Source organism: Pithys albifrons, chromosome 30, assembly GCF_047495875.1.
Source record: "Pithys albifrons albifrons isolate INPA30051 chromosome 30, PitAlb_v1, whole genome shotgun sequence".
NCBI classification, from domain to species: Eukaryota; Metazoa; Chordata; class Aves; order Passeriformes; family Thamnophilidae; genus Pithys; species Pithys albifrons.
This window is the reverse complement of record NC_092487.1, coordinates 1,216,008-1,235,069: the sequence shown is the minus strand read 5'-3', so window position 1 is coordinate 1,235,069 and position 19,062 is coordinate 1,216,008. Positions and strand designations below refer to the sequence as shown.

Here is a 19,062-nt window from a genome sequence, read left to right as displayed (position 1 = left end):
GGAGCAGAGAGGAGGTTCTCTCCTCTGTATCCTCCTGTTTCTGCTGCCAAGGGGGTCAGCCTCAAACCCAGCTCTCACCTTTTGCCTCCATCCTGCAGCCTGGCATAGCTGGGCATCCCATCACGTGGCTGCGCACGTGGGTGCTTGTCATGTGAGGTGCCATATCGTGTCTCATATTGGGAGGCAGGGAGAGCTGGAAAAGCTTAACGGAAGGGAAACTCCCCCTCCTCCCCGCCCAGATCCAGCCTATTTTCTTTCCTCTCCTTTTGTTTCTGATTTCCGGAACTATGCGGCGAAGCAAAGCGTGGGGAGAAGAAAGAGGCTGAAGAGAGCTGGCATCTGGCAGGGAAAAGAACAAAATAGCAGAGCAGGGCTTTGCTAGGCAGGAGCAGTGAAGGCAGGCAGGTCCCAGGGTCCTCTGCATCCCTGGCAGTGGCTGCACAGGAGCTCAGCAAGCCCCGGGAAAATTCGGGGTCCAAACACAGAGCTGGTCCCAGGCAGGTACAAACTGGCACAGACCTTGCTGGTAACAGCAGCTGAAGGGTCAGCCCAGAAGCTTTAATTATGGTCTGCTCATGGACATCTTTCTGTTCCTTGAACTCCCTCCTGCCACAAGCTCCATCCCCACGAGCATCCCCAGCTGCCTGTCCCAGCAGTGAGTTCTCCAAGGCCAGGCAGTGCAGCTCCTGTACAGAGTCAAGAGTGTGTGTGACATGGCCTCAAAGGAGAGGAGACCAAGGCAGAGGCCACTGTCCTGTCCATTGTCCTGTGGCCTTTTCTCTGAGGCTGAAATGATCAGCGTGGTGCAGTTCATCCTGTGATGTCCCTTTTACAGTCAGGGGTGGGACATGCCTGAATATATTTTATTCCTGTTTTTTCCTCTGTCCCAGCCCATACAGAAAGAGGTCTTTGCATACAGACCCAATGTTAATTAGGTAAATTAATTAGGACCAAGATGCAGTGTTTTCCCCCTGAGGAGGAAATACAGTAAACTCCATTTTTGTGAGTTGTTTATTCAGCCAGGGGGGTCGAAGGAGAATAGCTGTGTCAAAGAAGCTGCCATTTTCAAGGTCCTTGTGTCCCTTCTGCACTGCCCTAGAAAGGGAACAAAACTCTGTTGACAGCAAAATCTCAGCAGGAGCCCCTGGGCTGAGGGGCACAGGGAAGCGAAATGGAAAGGGTGCCAGGTTTCCGAGCGCCTGGAGGGAACAGGCTTTGGTCTCCAGAGTTTCAATGGGCCAGGGAAAGCAAATCAGCCCTTTCAAGGCCAATCATGCTGTTCCTGAAGGCACACACTGGAGACAATGCGCTGTTGGCAGCGGGGCAGCAGGAAGGGGACTGGGTGGCCATGGCAAGGGTGAGGGCAGGAGAACTACCGGGGGCCAAGGACTACCGGGGGCCGAGAGCTACCGGGGGCCAAGAGTTGGCAACTGCACTGCTGCTCTGTCCAACCCACCTCCTCAGAGCCCTGTGAGGTGCTGGGATGTGCTGGCACACCAGGAACACCTCAAGGAGGCTGTTGGAGTGGGGAGATGGAACACTCATGGGTGTTTCTCTTTGTTTTGTGTTGTCTCTTCTCTCTCCACCAGCCCGGTCATGGACTGTGTGGCAAAGGAGTCTGGAAGCATCGTGTAGAACCCTGACCCTCCTCCCACCCTGGCCTTTGGTTTCACAGCTTTTAGTTCAATCCACCCTGAAAGCCCAGGAGTGCCTGATCCCAGCCCATGTGCTTGCTCCAGTGGCTTTCCTGGACACAGCGTGGTTATGAGTGGATCAAGGCACTCCCTGAGACGTGCCGTGGGGTGGGCGGGTTTGTGGCAGCGGTTGGGGTGTTTTCATGCCGGGTGCTGCTGTGTCTCCTGGAGAGGAGCAGAGCTGGGTTTGCCGGCTCCTTGGCAGCCTCTCACAGCCCAGCACTCTGCCCACAGCACCATCTCCCGTCGGCATCGCTCTGGTTTGCAGGAGAAGTGCATCCTGGGAATTTCCTTCCTCAGTGCCAGGATACCTTCACCCCAAGTCCGATGGTGCAGATGATCTTCCGTCATCATATTTAACCCCCCTCCCCATCCCTGGCCAAAGCCAGGATGAAAGCGGTGGGGTTTTTTTCCTCTTTCTTTCTTTTATTTTTTTAATGGCGTTTCATTAGCCTCCAAATCAGACAGGCGAAACAATGGGGTTCTGTCAGCGATGGGCTTTCGTGCTGATTTCATCTCCTCTCTCATCCGTATGCAAACCAGCCTCCAGCAGGCTTTGGTCATGCCATGGAAACCGAGGTGCAGGCCCGGAATGGGGGTTCTCAGAGTGAGAAATCTCCTGTTCGCTTTTTCCCATTTGCATAATGCAACTTTTCTTCCCTCAGACACTGAGGCGCTTTGTTTATAGAGAGCCGAGAGAAAGGGGGATGCTGGGGACAGAGGAGGGACCACGGGGAGGGGGGAAGCGCCCGGTGGGAGTGGGGAAGAGGAGGGCAGCGCTTGCAAAAGAAGAACATGCAGAGAAAAGCATGGGGCGACTGCAAGGGAATATATATGAGGATGGGGACTGGGAAATGGGGCTGGGCCGGTTCCCCGTGATCCCGGGACCTGTGCGCTCCTTTGGCCTCTCTGTGCCAGCCGAAGGGTGTCGGGGGGACTTGGCGTGGCTGAGGATCCAGCTGGGAGCCTGGATCGGCGCTGAATTAAAGCCGGTTGTCATGATAATGCCCCCCAGAGGAAGCAGGAGCCTTTTCAAGCCCTGCGTGAAATACCTCAAAGGGTTTTGTGCAAGAAGCCTCTGAGATCCTCAACTGATGGAAACCGAAGGTTGTTTGGGGGAACAGTGACCCACAGGGCGCACGGGAAGGAGGTGGCCAAGTGACAGCCAGCAGAGCGTGAGGACCTGGGTGTCCCAGGAGGTGGGGAGAGAAACTGGAGGGGGAGATAAAACCACCCCAGATTTATTCACAGGGGCGTGCAGGGCTGGCAGGGAAGAAGGTTAACAACACAAAATTGTGGTCCATTTCTCTCCCTTGAAATGTGGCAAACTCCAAGGTGGCACAGGGAGGTAGGAGGGTGAAGGGGTCAGACAGTCCAGTCCCCACCAGTGCCTCCAGTTTTTGGAGTCATTGAAGGCAATTTACTTCCCACCTTGTACCTCTGTTTCTGCAAACTGGAAATCTGCTGCTCTTTACAAACCAGAGCTACTAATGGCAAGGGCAAGAGGCTACTTTTACTACTCTCTTCATCTCTGATGGCTACACCTCCTGAAAACAAACCTGGTTCTTACTGGCTCCATCCTGGGCAACAGGGTTTGATTTTTGAATTGGATGGATGGAAGATTAATAGTAATAATAACAATAATAGCAATGAAATGTATTAATCAGTGATGGATGACAGACATGAAACCTGCAATTAGAAGTATTTTAGGATATGTAAAAATCCCTGCAAACGATTTGCAAATGAGGTGCAGACAGCAAAGCAGGCGGCAATGGGGATATTTTTGGGTTTTGCTCTGTTTTTAAGGTGGATGTGCAGACATGAGCTCCCGAGGAAAGGTCTCCTGTTGGTATTACAGAACGTGTGACTGATGTTCCAGAGTGTGGGATGCTCCTCCAGGCCCAGTGAAGTCCCACAGGGCAGGGCCAGCAGAACTACAGGCAGGAGCCTCAGTGATTCATGGGCTTCTGCCTGCACGTGGAAATTGCTCAGATTTAGGTGGGAATTGTTCAAGCCTCACTTGTGCTATTTGCACTTTGGGGCTCTGGTTGCACATGTGACCAGACATTACCACATCCCTGCTAAAGAGCAGCTGGGATTCATCTTGGATGCTCTACAGAATGTGAAATATTGAGTGTCTACCTGTGGGCAGGAAAACTCTGCAGTCTAATCCCAGCATTTTGTATTCTGGGACAGGAGGAAAAGTGAAGGGAAAGTATTTCTGCTGTGGAGGATTCTGCTGTAACTCCACAGAGCCCCTTTAGCCAGCAGGAATATCCCCCTGGACATCCCTCTCAGGTGCACTGGTACCTCCATGTAGCACAGCTCTGCATTGCCAACGTGCCACACTGAGCAGCTGGGGTGCTGCTCATGCTCTAGAAAAGGGATGGGGATTTTGAGGCAGCTGATCTGGGGCTTTTTCTTATTGGTTTTAGTCTAGTTTCTGTAGAAAATGAGATTTCTGCCATCACAGGGTGTGTCTGTAGTTTCTCACCTCTCTCCCAGGAACTTCTGAAATAGGACAACTTCACCTCCATTTGGCTCATGTAAGATTTTGATCCCCAGTTGGCAGGAACTGCTTCGGGGCTTCAATTATAGGTATTTTTCAGAAGCTCATTTCTATTATTGGCTGCAAAAAGCGGTTTTTATTTCAAGACAAGACTGGAGAAGGGCTGTGACCCTTCCCTTTGGACAGGGGTCTGTGTGGCAGGGGCTTGCCAGGGTGCAAACTGCAAATGCCTCGACATAACGAGCTCTGTTGTTAATGAAGCATCAGAGCATTCCAGTCCAAGGGGACTTCAGCTCAGAGTTTCTGAAGGAGCCTCACACATCTCTGCTCCTACCCTTGTTGAGGCAGAGCACTTTGTGGAGTCAAACCGTTGCCTGTCCAAAGCCCATCGTGGTGACCTTTGGGCAGTGACATGGGAGCAGAGGAAGGAGCAGGATGTGATTAAAACTTGACTTGGGTGTAAACTTTTTGAAGGTGGCCCATGCCAGGACAGGAAGGGGCAGCGGGTGGGTCGCTGCTGGAGCAGAGAGAGGACTTCCAAGCATCACTTCCATGCTCACCCTCCCACCCTCTGGCCTGCTGGTCATGCCAATTTGTCACCAAGCTGGGATTTCAATTAAACCCCGAAAGAAAGGGTCAGGGGTTATGCAAACACGTTGGTAAAGGCCCTCGCCTGGAGGGCTCTCCCGGGGCTGCTGGTGCCGGCCCCTCGTTTTACACAGCCCCCATTGACCCGGGCTCAGCCTGGCTTTGTTCCCTGCGCTCCATTCAAGAGGCAGTTTGTCAATAAAATTGACCTCTTGGCTCCTGGGGGTGCTGCCACCTCCTCTTCCTCCCTTTCCCAATGGTTTGGCTGGGGCAGACCTAATGGTCCCTCTGTAGTTTTCATGCCCTTGGACATGCCAAGGGTGAGGGAGGGGTGGGAGCAGGAAGACCACATGCTGCAGGCCCAACAGCAATCACAGCAGCTTCTCCTCCCCATGGGGGCTTTTATTACTAATCTCTGCCCTTTGGGCTTTTGCACCTGAGGGCAGTGTCCAACTGGACCCTTTGGAGACATGAGGTTGTGTTCATCCTCTCCAGAACTTGTTGTCCTTTCAGGGCCATCACTCTCACAGCTGCCTCCACAAGCATCACTTGATGGTTTTCTTCTTCTCACCACCCAGGCTGGGTTGATGCAGAGACTTGGAGGTCTCCTGAAGAACCGAGCTCTGTTCTCCCTCCCTGTTAAACAACCAACACTGACGGCCCACTCAGGGCAACACCTTTCCCTACCACGATGTGCCCACTGGCACATCTACCCATTGTGGGCATGATGCCACTTTTGAGGGAGGTGTGAGGCTTTCCGGTGGGTTTGGGTGGTGGGACTGCAACAGCCCCTGCTCTGGAGCACTAATTGCACTGGGCAACATTGCAAAGAAGCAGTGCTTGAACCCACAAGCCTAAGGAGGCCATTTCAGCTGCGAGATAAATGGATACCACGGAGCAAGTGGCAATTAGTGTGGGTAAAGAGCCCCTTAGTGACTGTCCCTTACATAACACCTTTGTTCTGGGCCCTTCACTTCATATTCAGTTTGTAAATAAACTTGACTCCCAGTTTTACTGGGGCCTTTATTCCCTCTTTATTTTATTTTATCATTCTTTGAACTCAGTGAAGAACGAGTCGATTGTTCACCCCAGGGAGATGTGCAGCTCTCTGAGGCACTGCCTGCCCTGGCAGTGCCCACTCACCCCAAAACGGGCACTGGCAGCAACCCACACCAGAGCCACCCACGCAGCTGCCACGCCAGCAATTTTAATTGCTCTGCCCTTGCCGATGGTGCCTGGAGGCTCATTACGCCCCTGGTGATGAATGGGAGCCTCAAAAGGTGGCTCTGCAACTGCAGTGGGCTGAGACAGTGGGGGCTTTCCTTGGGGGGTGTCTTGGCAGAGGGACAGAGCACTGCCCCCAAAGTTTAGGGTCAGGGACTGAGTCTGGGGGGCTCAAGATCAGTCCCAATGAATGGACCTGTCTCCAATTCATGCTGTGTCCTCCCTGCCACCATCTAAAATGTGGGTCACAGGAGGCTTTGTCTGCACCCACAGTGCCACTGCCAGGCTGGCAGGGAGAGGGGGCTCCAAGGCACAGGGGGATGTGCCTCGGTGGATTTGGAGTGTCTGGTCTCAGCCTTTGGGCACTCTGTGGTGAGCAGGGCCCAATGGCCCTCCTGCCTTTAACCTGCACACTCCAGCCTTTGCCAGGTCCTTTTCCAAATGCCAGGACAGGCTTGGAGAGTCACTGACGAGTTTAGTACCTCGAGCAGTGGCTCTTCCTCCACCACCACTGCTGCCCAGACTCTCCCCTTGCTGCTGGTCTCTCAGACCGGTGCTGGTGATACTGGGAAGCCATCAGGCATCACTCTTTGTTCGGTGCAGGGATGGTCGGGCCCCTGCTCCTCTCCCGAGCCTTCCCTCTCCCATATGGTGCCCATTATTACATTTGTGCACCAGTCCCGTCTGACAAGGAGCTTTACAGGTGTCGCTGGGATAACGATTCACACTCCAAGGAAGGTGGGAAAGATGATTAGCTGGCTTTCTATCAAACAGCACCCGGCATCAGCTGCTCTGGGGGTGGGGAGACACCGGGGGCTGTGGATGTGTAAGGACATGTACTGTGGGAGCTCAGGGAGCCCAGGCTTTGTCCTGCTTCTAATTCCAATGGACTCCCAGGCACCTCTTTATGTGCCTTAGTTTCCCCAGCTGTAACAGAGAGATGTTGTTATTGCTTTGACTTGTAAAACACCCTTCAAGCAGCTGATTGAGCTCCTGCGTTAGCAGGAGGTGAATTAGGCAGGTCTCTTGGCAGCTGGGCTGCTGCTGAGAGGGCAGGGGAGCTGTCAGAGCAGAGGCTCTCAGGGGACAGGGCTGGAGGTGGGGAAACATGAATTAAATGAACCCCCTGGACACGGGCCTGCGGTGCAGTGTGCCTGGAGCGTGTCCTGAAGGCTGCGAGAGCCCCATAGTGTGGGGAAGGGTCCCTGGTGCCAGTGTGGCATAGGCAGGTGGGCAAGGCCTGCTCCACACAGATGTGTCCCTGCCCTGCCTACATCGTGTCTGTGGGGTCTTAGGCTTTTCCTGCTGATGTATTTTAAATAATGACTTGTTTAGCAGGCAGGTCCTTGAATCCCTGAGTCTGACACGGGCACACCACACACCCAAACCCTGTGAGCTGGTGGAATTCCTTCAGCTCTTCCTGCATCTTGAATGCTGTTGAAGAGAGAGACAAAACAGGAAAATAAGAATAAGATGAGCTTTCATCTGCTCTCCTTTGCTCTGGGGCAGGGAAAGCTGTGCTGTCTCACATTACATCCCCCCACGTCAGGCTGAGGGTGAGCCCTGCCTTGAGAAGTGACAGAGCAGAGACCTCCCTGCAGGGCGGGGGAAACTGAGGCACGAGCGGCGTCTGACACCCAAACCACCCCCGAAGCAGGAGAGGTGTGAAGGTGGGGTGCTCGCCCAAACTCCTCGAGTCCCGTTGGGGTGCGATCGTCACCCAGACACTGTTGTGACCCGCCTGTCCCGGGACGGGCCCCCGGCGCTGTGGGCAGAGCCGCTCCCGGAGCTCGCGGTGCCGGCGGGATTATCTGCTTAGCTGCACCATCTGTTCCTCAAACTGCCATCATTATGTTCAACTTGGGAAGAAAACGGCCCCTACAGAGAAGCAATTTGTTCTCTGACTAAACCTTTCAGGCTCTCGCCGTCCCGGCTCCCCTCGCCGCTTCACGGCGAGTCCTGCGCTCGCTTAACCAACCTGCGGGGCCGGCGGCGGCCGCGCTGGTAAAACGGGCGTGGGGAGGGCGCGGGGCTCCCTAATCCGATTACAGAACATAACAGCCTTTCAGAGGGGCCGGGGGCCGGGCGACGAGGGGAGGAGGGAGGTCCATTTCACACCCGACCCCGACGTCTGGGGGTCTCGCAATGATCTCACTGGAGGGGCTTTTCTTCCCGTCGCAGTGGGTTGCTTTAGAAACGGACTGCGAGGAGATCAAAAAGGAGAAAGGGGCTGCCTGGGAAAGGGGAGGAGAGGGTTAGGAAGGAGGTGAGGTGGGAGGGGGTGGCGCGGGGCTGGAGTGAGCCCCGCACCCCCTTGCTGAGCACCAGCCCTCGTGCTGCTTCTCCCTCTCCCACCGCACCCCTGCGACGTGGCACAGGGTGTGGCACAGGGCCATGGGCACGGGGACGTGTCCTGCCCTGCAGCCTGAGCGTGGAGTGGGGTAGTGGTCCCTGCAGAAACCCTCAACGCCTGCAGTGGCAGCAGAAACGGAGCCGGGTGACCCATTTCCCTGCGTTTTGTCATGGAATTTCAGTGGCACCAAAGCATTTAAAATGTGCTGATTTCACCAGTTTTCTGTAACGAGCCACGAAAGTGGAAAAAAGTGGAAGTGATGGTTTGACTCATATCAAAGCGAGAAGCTTTGACTTTCTGCTGTGTTTTAAACTGACATTTTATTATCACTGGCAAATAAATGTTTTTCATTATTTCTTTTGCGTCTTTGGTGCATTCAGTTAAAGAAATTCTGTGTGCTTCAACAGCAGCAGATAAGAGAACAAGACGGTCCCACCTGTGGCCACTTTAGTTGGGTAGCAAAGTGCTTACCCCAAACTTCACTGTGCTGGCCCTGCGCCCCTGCCCCTCTGCGTGGGGTGGGGCTGTGCCCCTCTCCCCAGGGACGGTGCTGACAGCTGAGGACACCTGTGCCTGCAGGAACCCCGCATGGCAAGAGCTGGAGTCTGGCACGGGAGGTGTGAGAGTGTCTGGCAGCTGCCCCAGGCTTGTGGGAGATGGGACACCAAGGTCTCCCCCCAGCAGGGACCCCTCTGAGAATCCTCTGGGGCTGTGACCACTTTCAGGTGCTGCAGGATTCTCTGTGAGTTTCCTTGAGTTGCCACAGTCCCAGAGTGCTCCACCATGTTCCCAGGCAGGTTTGGGGGCTGCTGCCCACCTCCAGGGCAGGCAGGTGAGGTCAAAGCCTCTCTGTGAGGGCATGTGGGGATGGTGTGCTGGGAGACCTGGGGTTGCAGTGGCCACTGGAGCATCCCTGCCCCACTGGGGCAGAGTGCTGGGGGGTATTCTCTTGCTTTGAGGAGGGGGCTCTTCTTTGCCCCCAGCCCCTGTGTGAGCTGGTGAGTGACCAGGGTTCACCCCTGTGTAGGTGACCCTGGTGTGACCCAGCTCTTGCCCCTGGGTGCTGGTTGCTCTGGCTGTTCCACCCTCCAGCAGTCAAGGCACCCCCTCGGGTGGGTGGGACAACCCATGAAACCCATCACATGGGCATCAGTCTTTAGGGTGCAGAGAGGGCTGGGGGTCTTTTCTTTCCTCCCTGGAATAACACCTGAAGGAAACAGCCAGCAAAAGTGCCACGGGAATTCACTGGAAAATCCAAAAGCTACAAAAGATCTGAGGTTTTTAATTGTGTGTGCAAAAGTGTCCATAGAAAGCCTTTGCTGCTCTCTGTGGAGCCTCCTGTGCCCCTTCCCCAGCACAGCCTTCCTCCCTGTGCCCCCATTGCCTTCATCCTTTCAGAGAGCAGCAGGTGGGGAAACTGAGGCACAGAGAGGAGAGGGGAAGCAGCTCAACTAAGGCTGGACACCCTGAGGTGTCCTTGGAAGAAGCCAGATTGCTCCCACAGAAACACCTGGATCAGTGCAGCATCTCTTCACCCTGCAAAGGCCCGTGGGCACCCAACTTCTCCCAAAAGGTTTAGGACCAGGAGCTGGGTCCCACCTGGGGATAAGGTGGCTGCTTCCAGAGCAGGCTGCTGGGAAATTCAGGCTGCCAGAAGTCACCTGGCCCTGGTAAGGGCAGTGGGTTGAGCCTGGTGATGCAGGACCTCACTGGGATTTGGGATCATTATACCAAGGTGCTGATGCCCGGCTCCTTTCTGCTTGCCATGGGCTCACATCCTTCCTTGGGGACCTGCATCGAGACAGAGACATGGAGAGGGGCAGAAATGGGCTCTGCTCAGGGCACATCGGGGTTGGATGGGGACAGGAGAAAATGGCCTTGAGTTGCAGGGAAGGTTTGCACAGGATATTGGCTGAAATTCTTCATGGAAAAGGCTGTCCAGCCCTGGCACAGGCTGCCCAGGGTAGTGGTGGGGCCACCATCCCTGGAAAGATTTAACAGATGTGTGGATATGGCACCTGGGGACATGGTTTGGTCGTGGCCTTGGCAGTGCTGGGGTAACGGTTGGACTTGATGGTTTTAGAGGGCTTTTCTGACCCAAAGTCAGTCAGTGATTCTGTGATTCCATGACCAGGGGCATTTACTGCAGCTCTCCCGTCCAAAATGCTGCTGCAAGAGGGAGGGAATCGGCTGCCTGAGCCCTGTAAGCCCCTTTTTTAGCAGAAAACCCCCAGCTTTACCTCCAAGAGGACGGTGTTTTCCAGGTTTTCCTTGTCCGCGGGAGTCCTCAGCGCCTTGATTTTCAGGACGTATCCTGAGGATGCCGAAAGCCGGGCGAGGGCGTCTGAGAGCGAGGCGGCTCTGCCCGGGCTTCCCCTGACATCTAGCGGCAGCGCCGGGCTGGGCGCGGGGACCCCCGGACCCCCAGGGGGAATCCCGGACCCGGGGAGAGCCCCGGACACTCTGGGGGAGCCTCAGACCCAGTGGGAGCCCCGGACCCCCAGGGGGAACCCCGGTCCCGGGGAGAGCCCCGGACACTCTGGGGCAGCCTCAGACCCAGTGGGAGCCCCGGACCCCAGGGGGAACCCCGGTCCCGGGGAGAGCCCCGGACACTCTGGGGCAGCCTCAGACCCAGTGGGAGCCCCGGACCCCCAGGGGGAACGCCGGACCCAGGGGGAGCCCCGGACCCGGGGGGAGCCCCGGACACTCTGGGGGAGCCCCGAGCTGAGGGGAGTTCCGGACACACAGGGGGTGCCCCGAACACACAGGGGGAGCCCCGAGGTGGAGGGAGTTCCGGACACACAGGGGGAGCAGCGGACCCGGTGGGGGGAGGGCTCGGAGCTGGGGGGAAGCCCCAGACCCCCAGTGGGAGCCCCGGACACCCAGGGGAAGCCACGGACCGGTGGGGAGGGCCCGGAGCTGGGGGGAGCCCCGGACCCGGGGGGAGCCCCAGACCCCCCGTGGGAGCCCCGAACACCCGGGGGAAGCCCCGAGCTCTGGGGAGCCCCGGACACACAGGGGGAGCCCCAGACCCAGTGGGAACCCCGGATACCGTGGACTGCCCCGATGCCAGGGGGTAACCCGACCCCAGGGGGACCCCGGTCCTGTGGGGTGACTCAACCCAGAGGGAACCACGGCCCCGGGGGAGCCCCGGCCACGGGGCGTCTGACAGGGATGCTCTGCTTTAGGGCTGCTCCTGCCTTCTCCCCCGAAATCTACCAATTCCCCCAACCCCCACACCCTCCATCCCATCGCACGAGAGGCAAAACTCACCTGTGAGGCAGCCCCCGAGCGTGGCGAGCAGCAGGGTGAGGGGCAGGGCACAGAGCTGGAGGAACGCCTGGTCAGCGGCCGTCCGGCTGCCCTGGGCCACCAGAGGGAACACGAGCTCCAGCCTGCAAGTCAGAGAGGGGATGGGGTTTGAGGAGCTGGTCCTTAGGCTTGCAGCTCTAAGGGGGTGCTGTAAGAGAGGGTGTGTGGAGCATCCCTGGTCTCAGGGGTGGTGGTGGTGGCCCCAGCTTGGTGAATCAAATCACTGGCACTCCTGATTCTGGCTCTTCTCACCTGTCACCGTAAGTGTCTGCGGTGGCCAGCAGTGTCAGCAGCGTCCCCAGCAAGGCACCCAGTACCCCTGGAAGCCCGTGGATATTGTGAACTCCACATGTGTCCTGGATTTTCAGCCTGGAGTGCAGGACAGGCTGGGGAGAGCACACCGGAGAGCTGGTGTTGGGATGGAGGTTGGGTTGCTCCATGTTTTTTGGTTTGGGAGCTGCAGTTTGGTGATGCAGCCACCCTCAAAGATCCCCTGATCTGGGACTGGCGTCCTCAGCTGTCCTGAGGTGACTCACCATGAAGAATCTGAAGCCCAGCAGGGAGATCAGGCCGGCCAGAAACCCCGCGATGAGAGCCCCAAAGGGGGTGACCAGCATCTCCCCAGCCATGCCCATCATGGCAGTGCCAGCCAAGGTGGCATCCTGGATCTGCACCTGATGGACCAGACATGGTCAGGGGGATTGGCTTCATGGAGGACGTCAGCATGGGGCTGGGGAGGTTTGTCTTCCTCAGGGAACCTCTGAAAGCTTGACAGGCATCCCCTTTAGCCCGAGGTGTGTTCATGCTCACTGTCTTTGTAGCACAGGATGTGGACAGTGTGTGAGACTTGGGTTTGTGCCAGTAGAGGACGTACCATCCGTGGGGTGCTCTCCTCATAGAGGACAGGAGAAAGGATGAAGGTGGCCATGGTACTCGCCACCAGTGAGATGTAGGTGTTGAGCACTCCCCAGGGCTCAGCATTGTCATGGACAGTGGTGGCTGAGGTAAAGCTGGGCCAGAAGATCCACAGGTAGATGGTTCCTGCAGGGAAGTGTAACAGGCAGGGTTTGATGCTGGGGTTGCTCCTGCATGGGAAAGAAACTTCTTGCTAGTGCCAAGTGATGCAAGTGGCCACAGCAAGGGAGGTTCAGGCTGGACATGGGGCAAAGCTTTTTCTAGGAGAGGGCAGTGCAGGCTCAGGACAGATTCCTGGGGAGGGGAAGGACCTCTGTCCTTGACAATTTGCAGGAATCTCCTGGTGAAAAGCACAGCCTCACTGTCCTGATGTTGGTGATGGCCCTTCCACCACCAGTTCTGTGACTCCGGTGCTGTAGGATTTGAGCTCCGTACCAACCACAGTAAAAACATCTGGCTGATGCCCCGTGTCCTGCTGGTCCTCCCTCTTCCTCTTGTCTGTATGAGGCTGGTGCAAGATTCGTGAAACCATCAAACCAAAATAAGCCCCAAAGGTGTGGACAGTCAAGGAGCGCCCGCTGTCGCTTACCTGGTGAGGACAGAAAAGCACAGTGCAAGCACTGGGGGTGGGGGATTTGTCCCTACAGACAAGTCAGGACATGACATTAGAAGCCTAAACCTGTGGACACCCCCTTTCTGTGCCCAGCCCCCCAGCTGGTGACTCACCCCCATGAGACTGAGCACGATGTATTCATTGAGGCTGCAGAGAGTGACTTCCAGCAGGGCCAGCAGTAGCATCTGGACAGGGTTTACCCTTCCCAGAAGAGCTCCAGTGGAGATCAGAACAGCTGCAGTGCAGAAGTCAGCACTGACCATGCTGGGAAGGAGAAGGAAGGTGTGGGGCTGGACCTGGCACTGCTGGGGATGAGCACAGGAGTGGGAGAGAGCAGGCATGGGGGGGACAGGAGCAGAGGCCATGGCCTGGGCCCGTGTCCCACCACTCCTGCAGGCTGAACAGGCAGCCTGAGCCTTGCAATGCTGGTGGCAAAGGGACAGCTGGGCTGGGGGCAGGTGGGGGCCAGAGTGCCCCCCTAAATGCCTGGCTGTAGCCTTGGCAGTACCTACATGGTCTTTACTAGTGTGATACTCGAACAGCTCAGAGACCTGGTCCTACTTGACATCAAACTCCTTCTCCAAAGCAGAGCTGTGAGTTTTACAGAGGAGGGAGCCAGTGTGCCAGGGCTGGGCTGGGCTGAGTGTCCGGACAGCACCTCCCTCCTGCCTTACCTCCAAGCTCCCATGTAAATTTTGCTATTTTGAAAGAAGTACAGAAACCCCTGGATCAGTATGGCCCACTGGATGGCAAAGGACACGATGAGGATGCTGATGACCACACTGCCTGGCCCATAGCGGCCAAGGAAGGCCACCAGAAGTCCGAAGCCCAGGAGCACTTGGAGGTGGACATCCCGGAAACCTGGTGAAGGAGAGGCAGAGGATGAGTCTGGAGGTGGTGAGGGCAGGCAGCCACCCTTCTGCTTGCTGGTACCTGAGGGGACTAAGACACCCCCTACTCTAATAGGTTTTGGGGAGCTGAAAACTTCAACTCATATGTATCAGCTTCACACCACTGAGGTGTCACTGGAGCCATGGTGGATCAGGTCTTGGATCTCCCTTGGAGATCTGTAGCAGAGTGTGAACAGTTCTGGCTTGTGCTGGTGACAGGTAAGGCTGTTCCTGTCTGATATGGCCCAGTGACCCCTTGCAGTGGCTCCTGGTCCCTCTGTCTACAACCAGGCAGATATCTCAGTACACTCACACGGCTCATCCTGCAGCCCAGAGACCTGCTGGGGTGGCTGAGAGCCCTCTGCACCCACCACACCAGTGTGAAGGTCGGTCTGAGATGTCAGCCCCCCACAGGACTTGCTGCTTTCCCCAAAAACATCATGTTCCACTTCATGGGATGAGAAGAGTGGAAGGATGAACAGAAAACCAGGACAAGTCTGGTACTGTTTGATGGCAAATCAGAGGATGGGGGACTTGATTCTTGCTTGGGCTGAGTGCCCTTTGCACCCCTTGTGCCAACAGCTGTTCCCCATCCTTCCCCATGAGTCACAGCCTGGGTGGGGTTACGTGGGCAGGTAAAACCGGGAGAACCTGCCCACTGCCATCTCCCTGCCCTGTGGCTTGGCTTGGGTCCCCTCCCTCAGCCTGGGCACTCTGGGGACTCCTTTCACATCTCCCATCAGAAAGCCAAGGTCAGCCCCTCATCCCTCAGCTGGGATGAGTTCCACAGCAATGCCCAGTGTGCAGGAAGATGCTCCCAGCAGAGCAGAGCCCCAGCCCCATGTTGGACCTTGTGGCAGCTCCAAGGGACCTGAATCCTCTGTGGAAGGAGCTTGGTGCAAATCCCTCTGCACTGAAAAACCCAGCAGGTTGGTGGGAAGTTTGTAGACCCCAAGGAACCAGGAGCAGCTTTCGTGCTCCCCACAAGGGATGGGAGCGTGATTCCATATTCATCCCTGCACCCAGTGATCCCCCCTGAGCTCCAGCTGGTGAAATGCTTGTCCCAAACCCAAATATCCCTGTTTTGAGGCTGGCTCCATCCAACCATGTGGGAAATCTTTGCAGCACATCTACTTGCCACCCACTGCCCCCTCCTCGGTGGGATGCACCGGGTACCCCAGCCCTGTGGTGTGATGTTCTCCCTCTGTTCAACTTTGGAGTCCATTCCAGAGCTGGACACTGTGACAAGTCTGCAGCCTGGACTGAGTGTGGTGGCATCCTGTGCCACCCCCTGAGCAGCACCTGGGGACCAGAGTCACTCACGGGTACAGGGGTACTCACGGGGGTGCTGGAAACCCGAGTCTTGGTTTCTCCGGCTGCAGTTCAGCTGAGGGGAACAGAGGCTGGAGCTGCTTTCGGGGCTGTACCGGACAAAGACAGCGAAGAGGAGGATGTTGAGGATTTGGAGGAGGAAGCACAGCCCGGAGAGCCGGAGCCTTGAGGCAACGCTGTGCTCAGGCATGTCCAGGGGGCAGACAAGGCAGGGAACCCCTGCGAATGGGGGGACACGCGGAGAGCCACGCTGGGCTGCAAACTCCGCCTGCCAGAGCCGCTGCCAACCCCTGCCCTCGCCTCCCAAGCTTCCCACGGTTGGAAGAGGCTGCCGGGAGCGGGACGGCACCGCCAACACGGAAACTCCGGGCTGGCTATCACGGCACGCCTCTGCTCCCGGCTCTGCCACACCAGGTGGCTCAGGCCACTGTGCCGGGAGGTGCATGGGGTGTGTGGTGACAGTGGAACACCCTGCTGGGTGCAAGAGGGGTGTGTGGTGTCAGTGGAACACCCTGCTGGGTGCAAGAGGGGTGTGTGGTGTCGGTGGAACACCCTGCTGGGTGCAAGAGGGACGTGTGGTGTCATTGGAACACCCTGCTGGGTGCAAGAGGGTCGGAGGAGGATTTGGGGGCGGGGGGATGCCCGAGGTTTCTGCCTCTCTGGAGGATCAGCACTGGAGGAACACGGTGGTTTGCAGGAACTGGGTCAGGGAGAGGAGGTGGGACTGGCTCACTGCAGAGGGGCTGGGCTCGACAAAGGTCAGCAAAGCCAGGCTCAAACTCCCTACTCAGAAGGAAAACTGGTGGTTCAGGGAGGCTTTGGGAAGGAGGTTCCCTGTAGGGCTGAGAGGAGAGGAGAAGAATCTGACCCTGGAGGAACAAGGACAAGGAGAGGCTGCTGATAGAACCCACACTAGGAGATGGGGTAGCTGAGTTCAATGTTTTCCTTTGCTTTTCTTTGTCTGCTTCTGCTTTTGCAGGGGTGTTTGTGATCCACTGGGAACGGGTGCAGATCCCAAAAATGAAGAGGAAGAAAGAAGGAGCCAATAAGTAAAACACAGTGTGTGTTTGGGAAGTGACTTGAGTAACTCATTTCCACAGCATTGGGCCAAACCATGACCTCAGCCAAGCAGCGCTGAGCTGGGGTCATGCCCTGACGCCAAGTGGATGGGGAAGGGGGATGAGTCACTTTTACAGGCCCCTGCAAGCATCCTGCTTTGAGCTGTGGTTTTGTGAAAGCCAAGGGCTGTAGCTACTGCCTTCACTTGGGAAATATGTGAGAAACACTCAGCTTGTCTGCAGTACCACAGAGCTGGGAATCAGCATCCTCCAGCCAAGGAGCCTGGGCCGCTGCTGGGAGGGATCAGGATCTGCTTCTGCAGCTCTGGGCATAGGAAGTGTGATGGAGGGAGACCATGGGCTCTCTGAAGAGCCATGGAGGCACCAGATAACTGTGGGGAGCTGCAGGAGAGGAACTTCCAGTCCTGCTGTGGTTTAGTCTTCCTCTGCTCAGGCAATCAAAGCCATGGCCACCTTTTGCTCACCAAAATGAGCAAAAGCACTGACCATTCTGAGCTGGGAGAACCTCGGAGCCCCCAGTTGATGCCCCTCCTTGAAGAGGGGCTGGGAGCTGTGGGCAGCAGGCAGGGGGCAAGGGCCTGGGGACCCAGTACACTCCCTGGTGCCTCTGCCTGGGTAGGGTTGTTTGCTGAGCCGTGTGTACCACAGCCAAGCCAGGATCACTGTGTCCTTTGGTGCTGGAGACAGTTGCTGCTTGTCTTGTGTCTCCTTAGAGAAGAGCTTTCTCCACCCTTGGAGATGGACCCTGGGGGAGGGAGAAGATGTGGGGGCCAAGAACAGAGTCCCATTGTGTGCCCGTGTTTTGGTCCCAGCAGCATCCCAGCCCGAGGTGGCAATGGGGAAACCTCTGTGATGCCTTTTCACAGGGCAGGATGAGGCTGGTGGGATGTGAGAATGGTGGGACCTGCCCTTGCAGGAGTCCCAAGGGATGAAAACTTCATCCCCTCACACTGGGGACTTGGGTGGACATAAAATTAACCATTGCCCTGGTGTGTGTGGGATCAGAGAGCACCGTCCTGGCACTGGGGGCTGATGCCGAGCAGAGGCTTTGCCGGCCCAGGAGCTGCTGGAGCCCGGTGCAGAGCTGTATTTTTCCCTGAATTCCCAACGCTGTGGCCTGCAGATAAAGGGATGTTTGTTAGCCGGGCACGCTGTGTTTTGCAGAGCAGAACAATAAAGAGAAAGACACTCACAATGGGAAATTGTGCTTCCTCCTCCCTGTGCGTTCCTCAGGGAGGTGTTCTATGGAAAAAAAAAAGGGAAGAGAGCGGGAAGAGACGGTGACAGGGCAGGGCACGGCTGGCACCATGGGAGCAGGAGTCAAGGGCCTGTGGGGCTGTGGGGCTGCAGGGACACTGCCTGTCCCAGGACAGTGACAGGGAAGGGCTGGCTGGGAGCACCCACTCACCACCTCCCACGTCCCCGTGTCCCTGTGTCACCTCTTCTACACAGGGTCAACCTTCCCAGAGCCCTCGGTGTCTCCATGGGCTGTATGTGACGGAGACGGGACACAGGAGAAGCTGGGGCAGCACGTGGGCTGGGAGCATTGGATGGGAACAGTGACTCCTAAAGGACACGCCTGGGGACGGTAAGAGAGGGGCAGGGGGCACCGGGAGGGAGGGTTGGCAGGGTCTGTGGGCTCAGTGTCCTGGGAGGGGAAGTCCCCTTTGCACAGTAAATGTCAGTGAGCCCATCACAGAGCAGGGCCACCTCCTCTGGTCCCCACCAAAGCTGGGGAATGTCCCACTGCACATCCCTGACCCCTGTGTTCCCCCCAGGCACTGTCCTCCCCCCGGCTCTAAGAATGCACAGGCTGCTCCTGCTTGGCTGCCTCTGGCTCCTGACAGCACCCCCAGTGTCCAGCATCTTCCAAAGGCCGACTGGGAGCCCAGGTAGGGAGCAGGGCCTGGGGAAAAGGCAGGACACTGCTGTTTGGGGTCAGTGCTGGAGGGCAGAGGTGATGCTGGGGGAGTCCAACGGGGGCAGAGGCTGAGCTGTGCTTTCAGAGGATGCAGGAGACTGGAAGAGGACTCAGGAGGGAAACCATCAAATGCTGCTGCGGGTTGAGGGGAGCTCAGGGAGGTGTTGAAAGGGTGGTGGGACCACAGCAGTGCATGGAGTGAGGCTGTGCTGAGGCTGCCTGTGGGTGCCACAGCCCCCCCACGCCTGCAGTACCTGCTGGAGCCCCTGCACCCCACGGTGCACACGCAGCGCGGGGCCACGGCCACCCTGCCCTGCGTCCTGCGCGCCCTGCCCCGCAACTACCGCGTGAAGTGGAGCAAGGTGGAGCCGGCCAACTACGGGGAGAACATCATCATCATCACCAACGGGCTGTACCACAAGAACTACGGGCCGCTGAGCCCACGGGTGCACCTGCGGCACAGCCACCGCTACGACGCCTCCCTCACCATCACCAACGTGGCGCTGGAGGACGAGGGGCGCTACCGCTGCCAACTCGTCAATGGGCTGGATGACGAGAGCGTCTCCCTCACGCTGCACCTTGAAGGTGAGGTTGGGCTCCCTCCATACTCCCCCATATCCCTGAGGGATGGA

The 19,062-nt window shown here is 57.1% G+C and overlaps 2 protein-coding genes across 4 annotated transcripts in view; one reads left to right on the top strand and one right to left on the bottom strand.

The window, feature by feature from the left end:
• The window catches only part of HAPLN2 (hyaluronan and proteoglycan link protein 2), a 38,471-nt gene that overhangs the window by 17,920 nt on the left and 1,489 nt on the right, over positions 1-19,062 (top strand). Inside the window, exons 1-4 of one of the 3 annotated variants that reach the window (XM_071579590.1) lie at positions 16,012-16,354; positions 17,962-18,097; positions 18,288-18,401; positions 18,665-19,015. In XM_071579590.1, the coding sequence (XP_071435691.1) occupies positions 18,314-18,401; positions 18,665-19,015 (439 nt within the window). In that variant the 5' untranslated portion in view covers positions 16,012-16,354; positions 17,962-18,097; positions 18,288-18,313. Of the gene's footprint in view, positions 1-16,011; positions 16,355-17,915; positions 18,098-18,287; positions 18,402-18,664; positions 19,016-19,062 lie in introns of those variants that run through there. The other 2 variants (XM_071579591.1, XM_071579589.1) reach the window with 2 other exon arrangements.
• On the bottom strand, positions 9,641-15,763 carry RHBG (Rh family B glycoprotein). The gene is made up of 10 exons (XM_071579592.1): positions 15,440-15,763; positions 13,883-14,069; positions 13,322-13,472; positions 13,031-13,184; positions 12,555-12,721; positions 12,217-12,354; positions 11,933-12,066; positions 11,642-11,763; positions 10,609-10,682; positions 9,641-10,159 (listed from the first exon to the last, which is right to left on the bottom strand). Exons 1-10 carry the CDS (start codon positions 15,618-15,620, stop codon positions 10,094-10,096), a joined length of 1,374 nt encoding a protein of 457 aa, XP_071435693.1. The 5' UTR covers positions 15,621-15,763; the 3' UTR covers positions 9,641-10,093.

What these genes read in the sequence shown, in the direction of transcription:
- RHBG (XM_071579592.1), bottom strand. Translation starts at nt 15,620, where the DNA reads ATGCCTGAGCACAGCGTTGCCTCAAGGCTCCGGCTCTCCGGGCTGTGC. An exon ending in ATTTACATGGGAGCTTGGAG is followed by an intron (nt 13,473 to 13,882) that starts GTAAGGCAGGAG and finishes TCTCCTTCCCAG; the next exon opens with CATGGTCAGTGCTGACTTCT. An exon ending in GCAGACACTTACGGTGACAG is followed by an intron (nt 11,764 to 11,932) that starts GTGAGAAGAGCC and finishes TCTGACTTGCAG; the next exon opens with GCTGGAGCTCGTGTTCCCTC.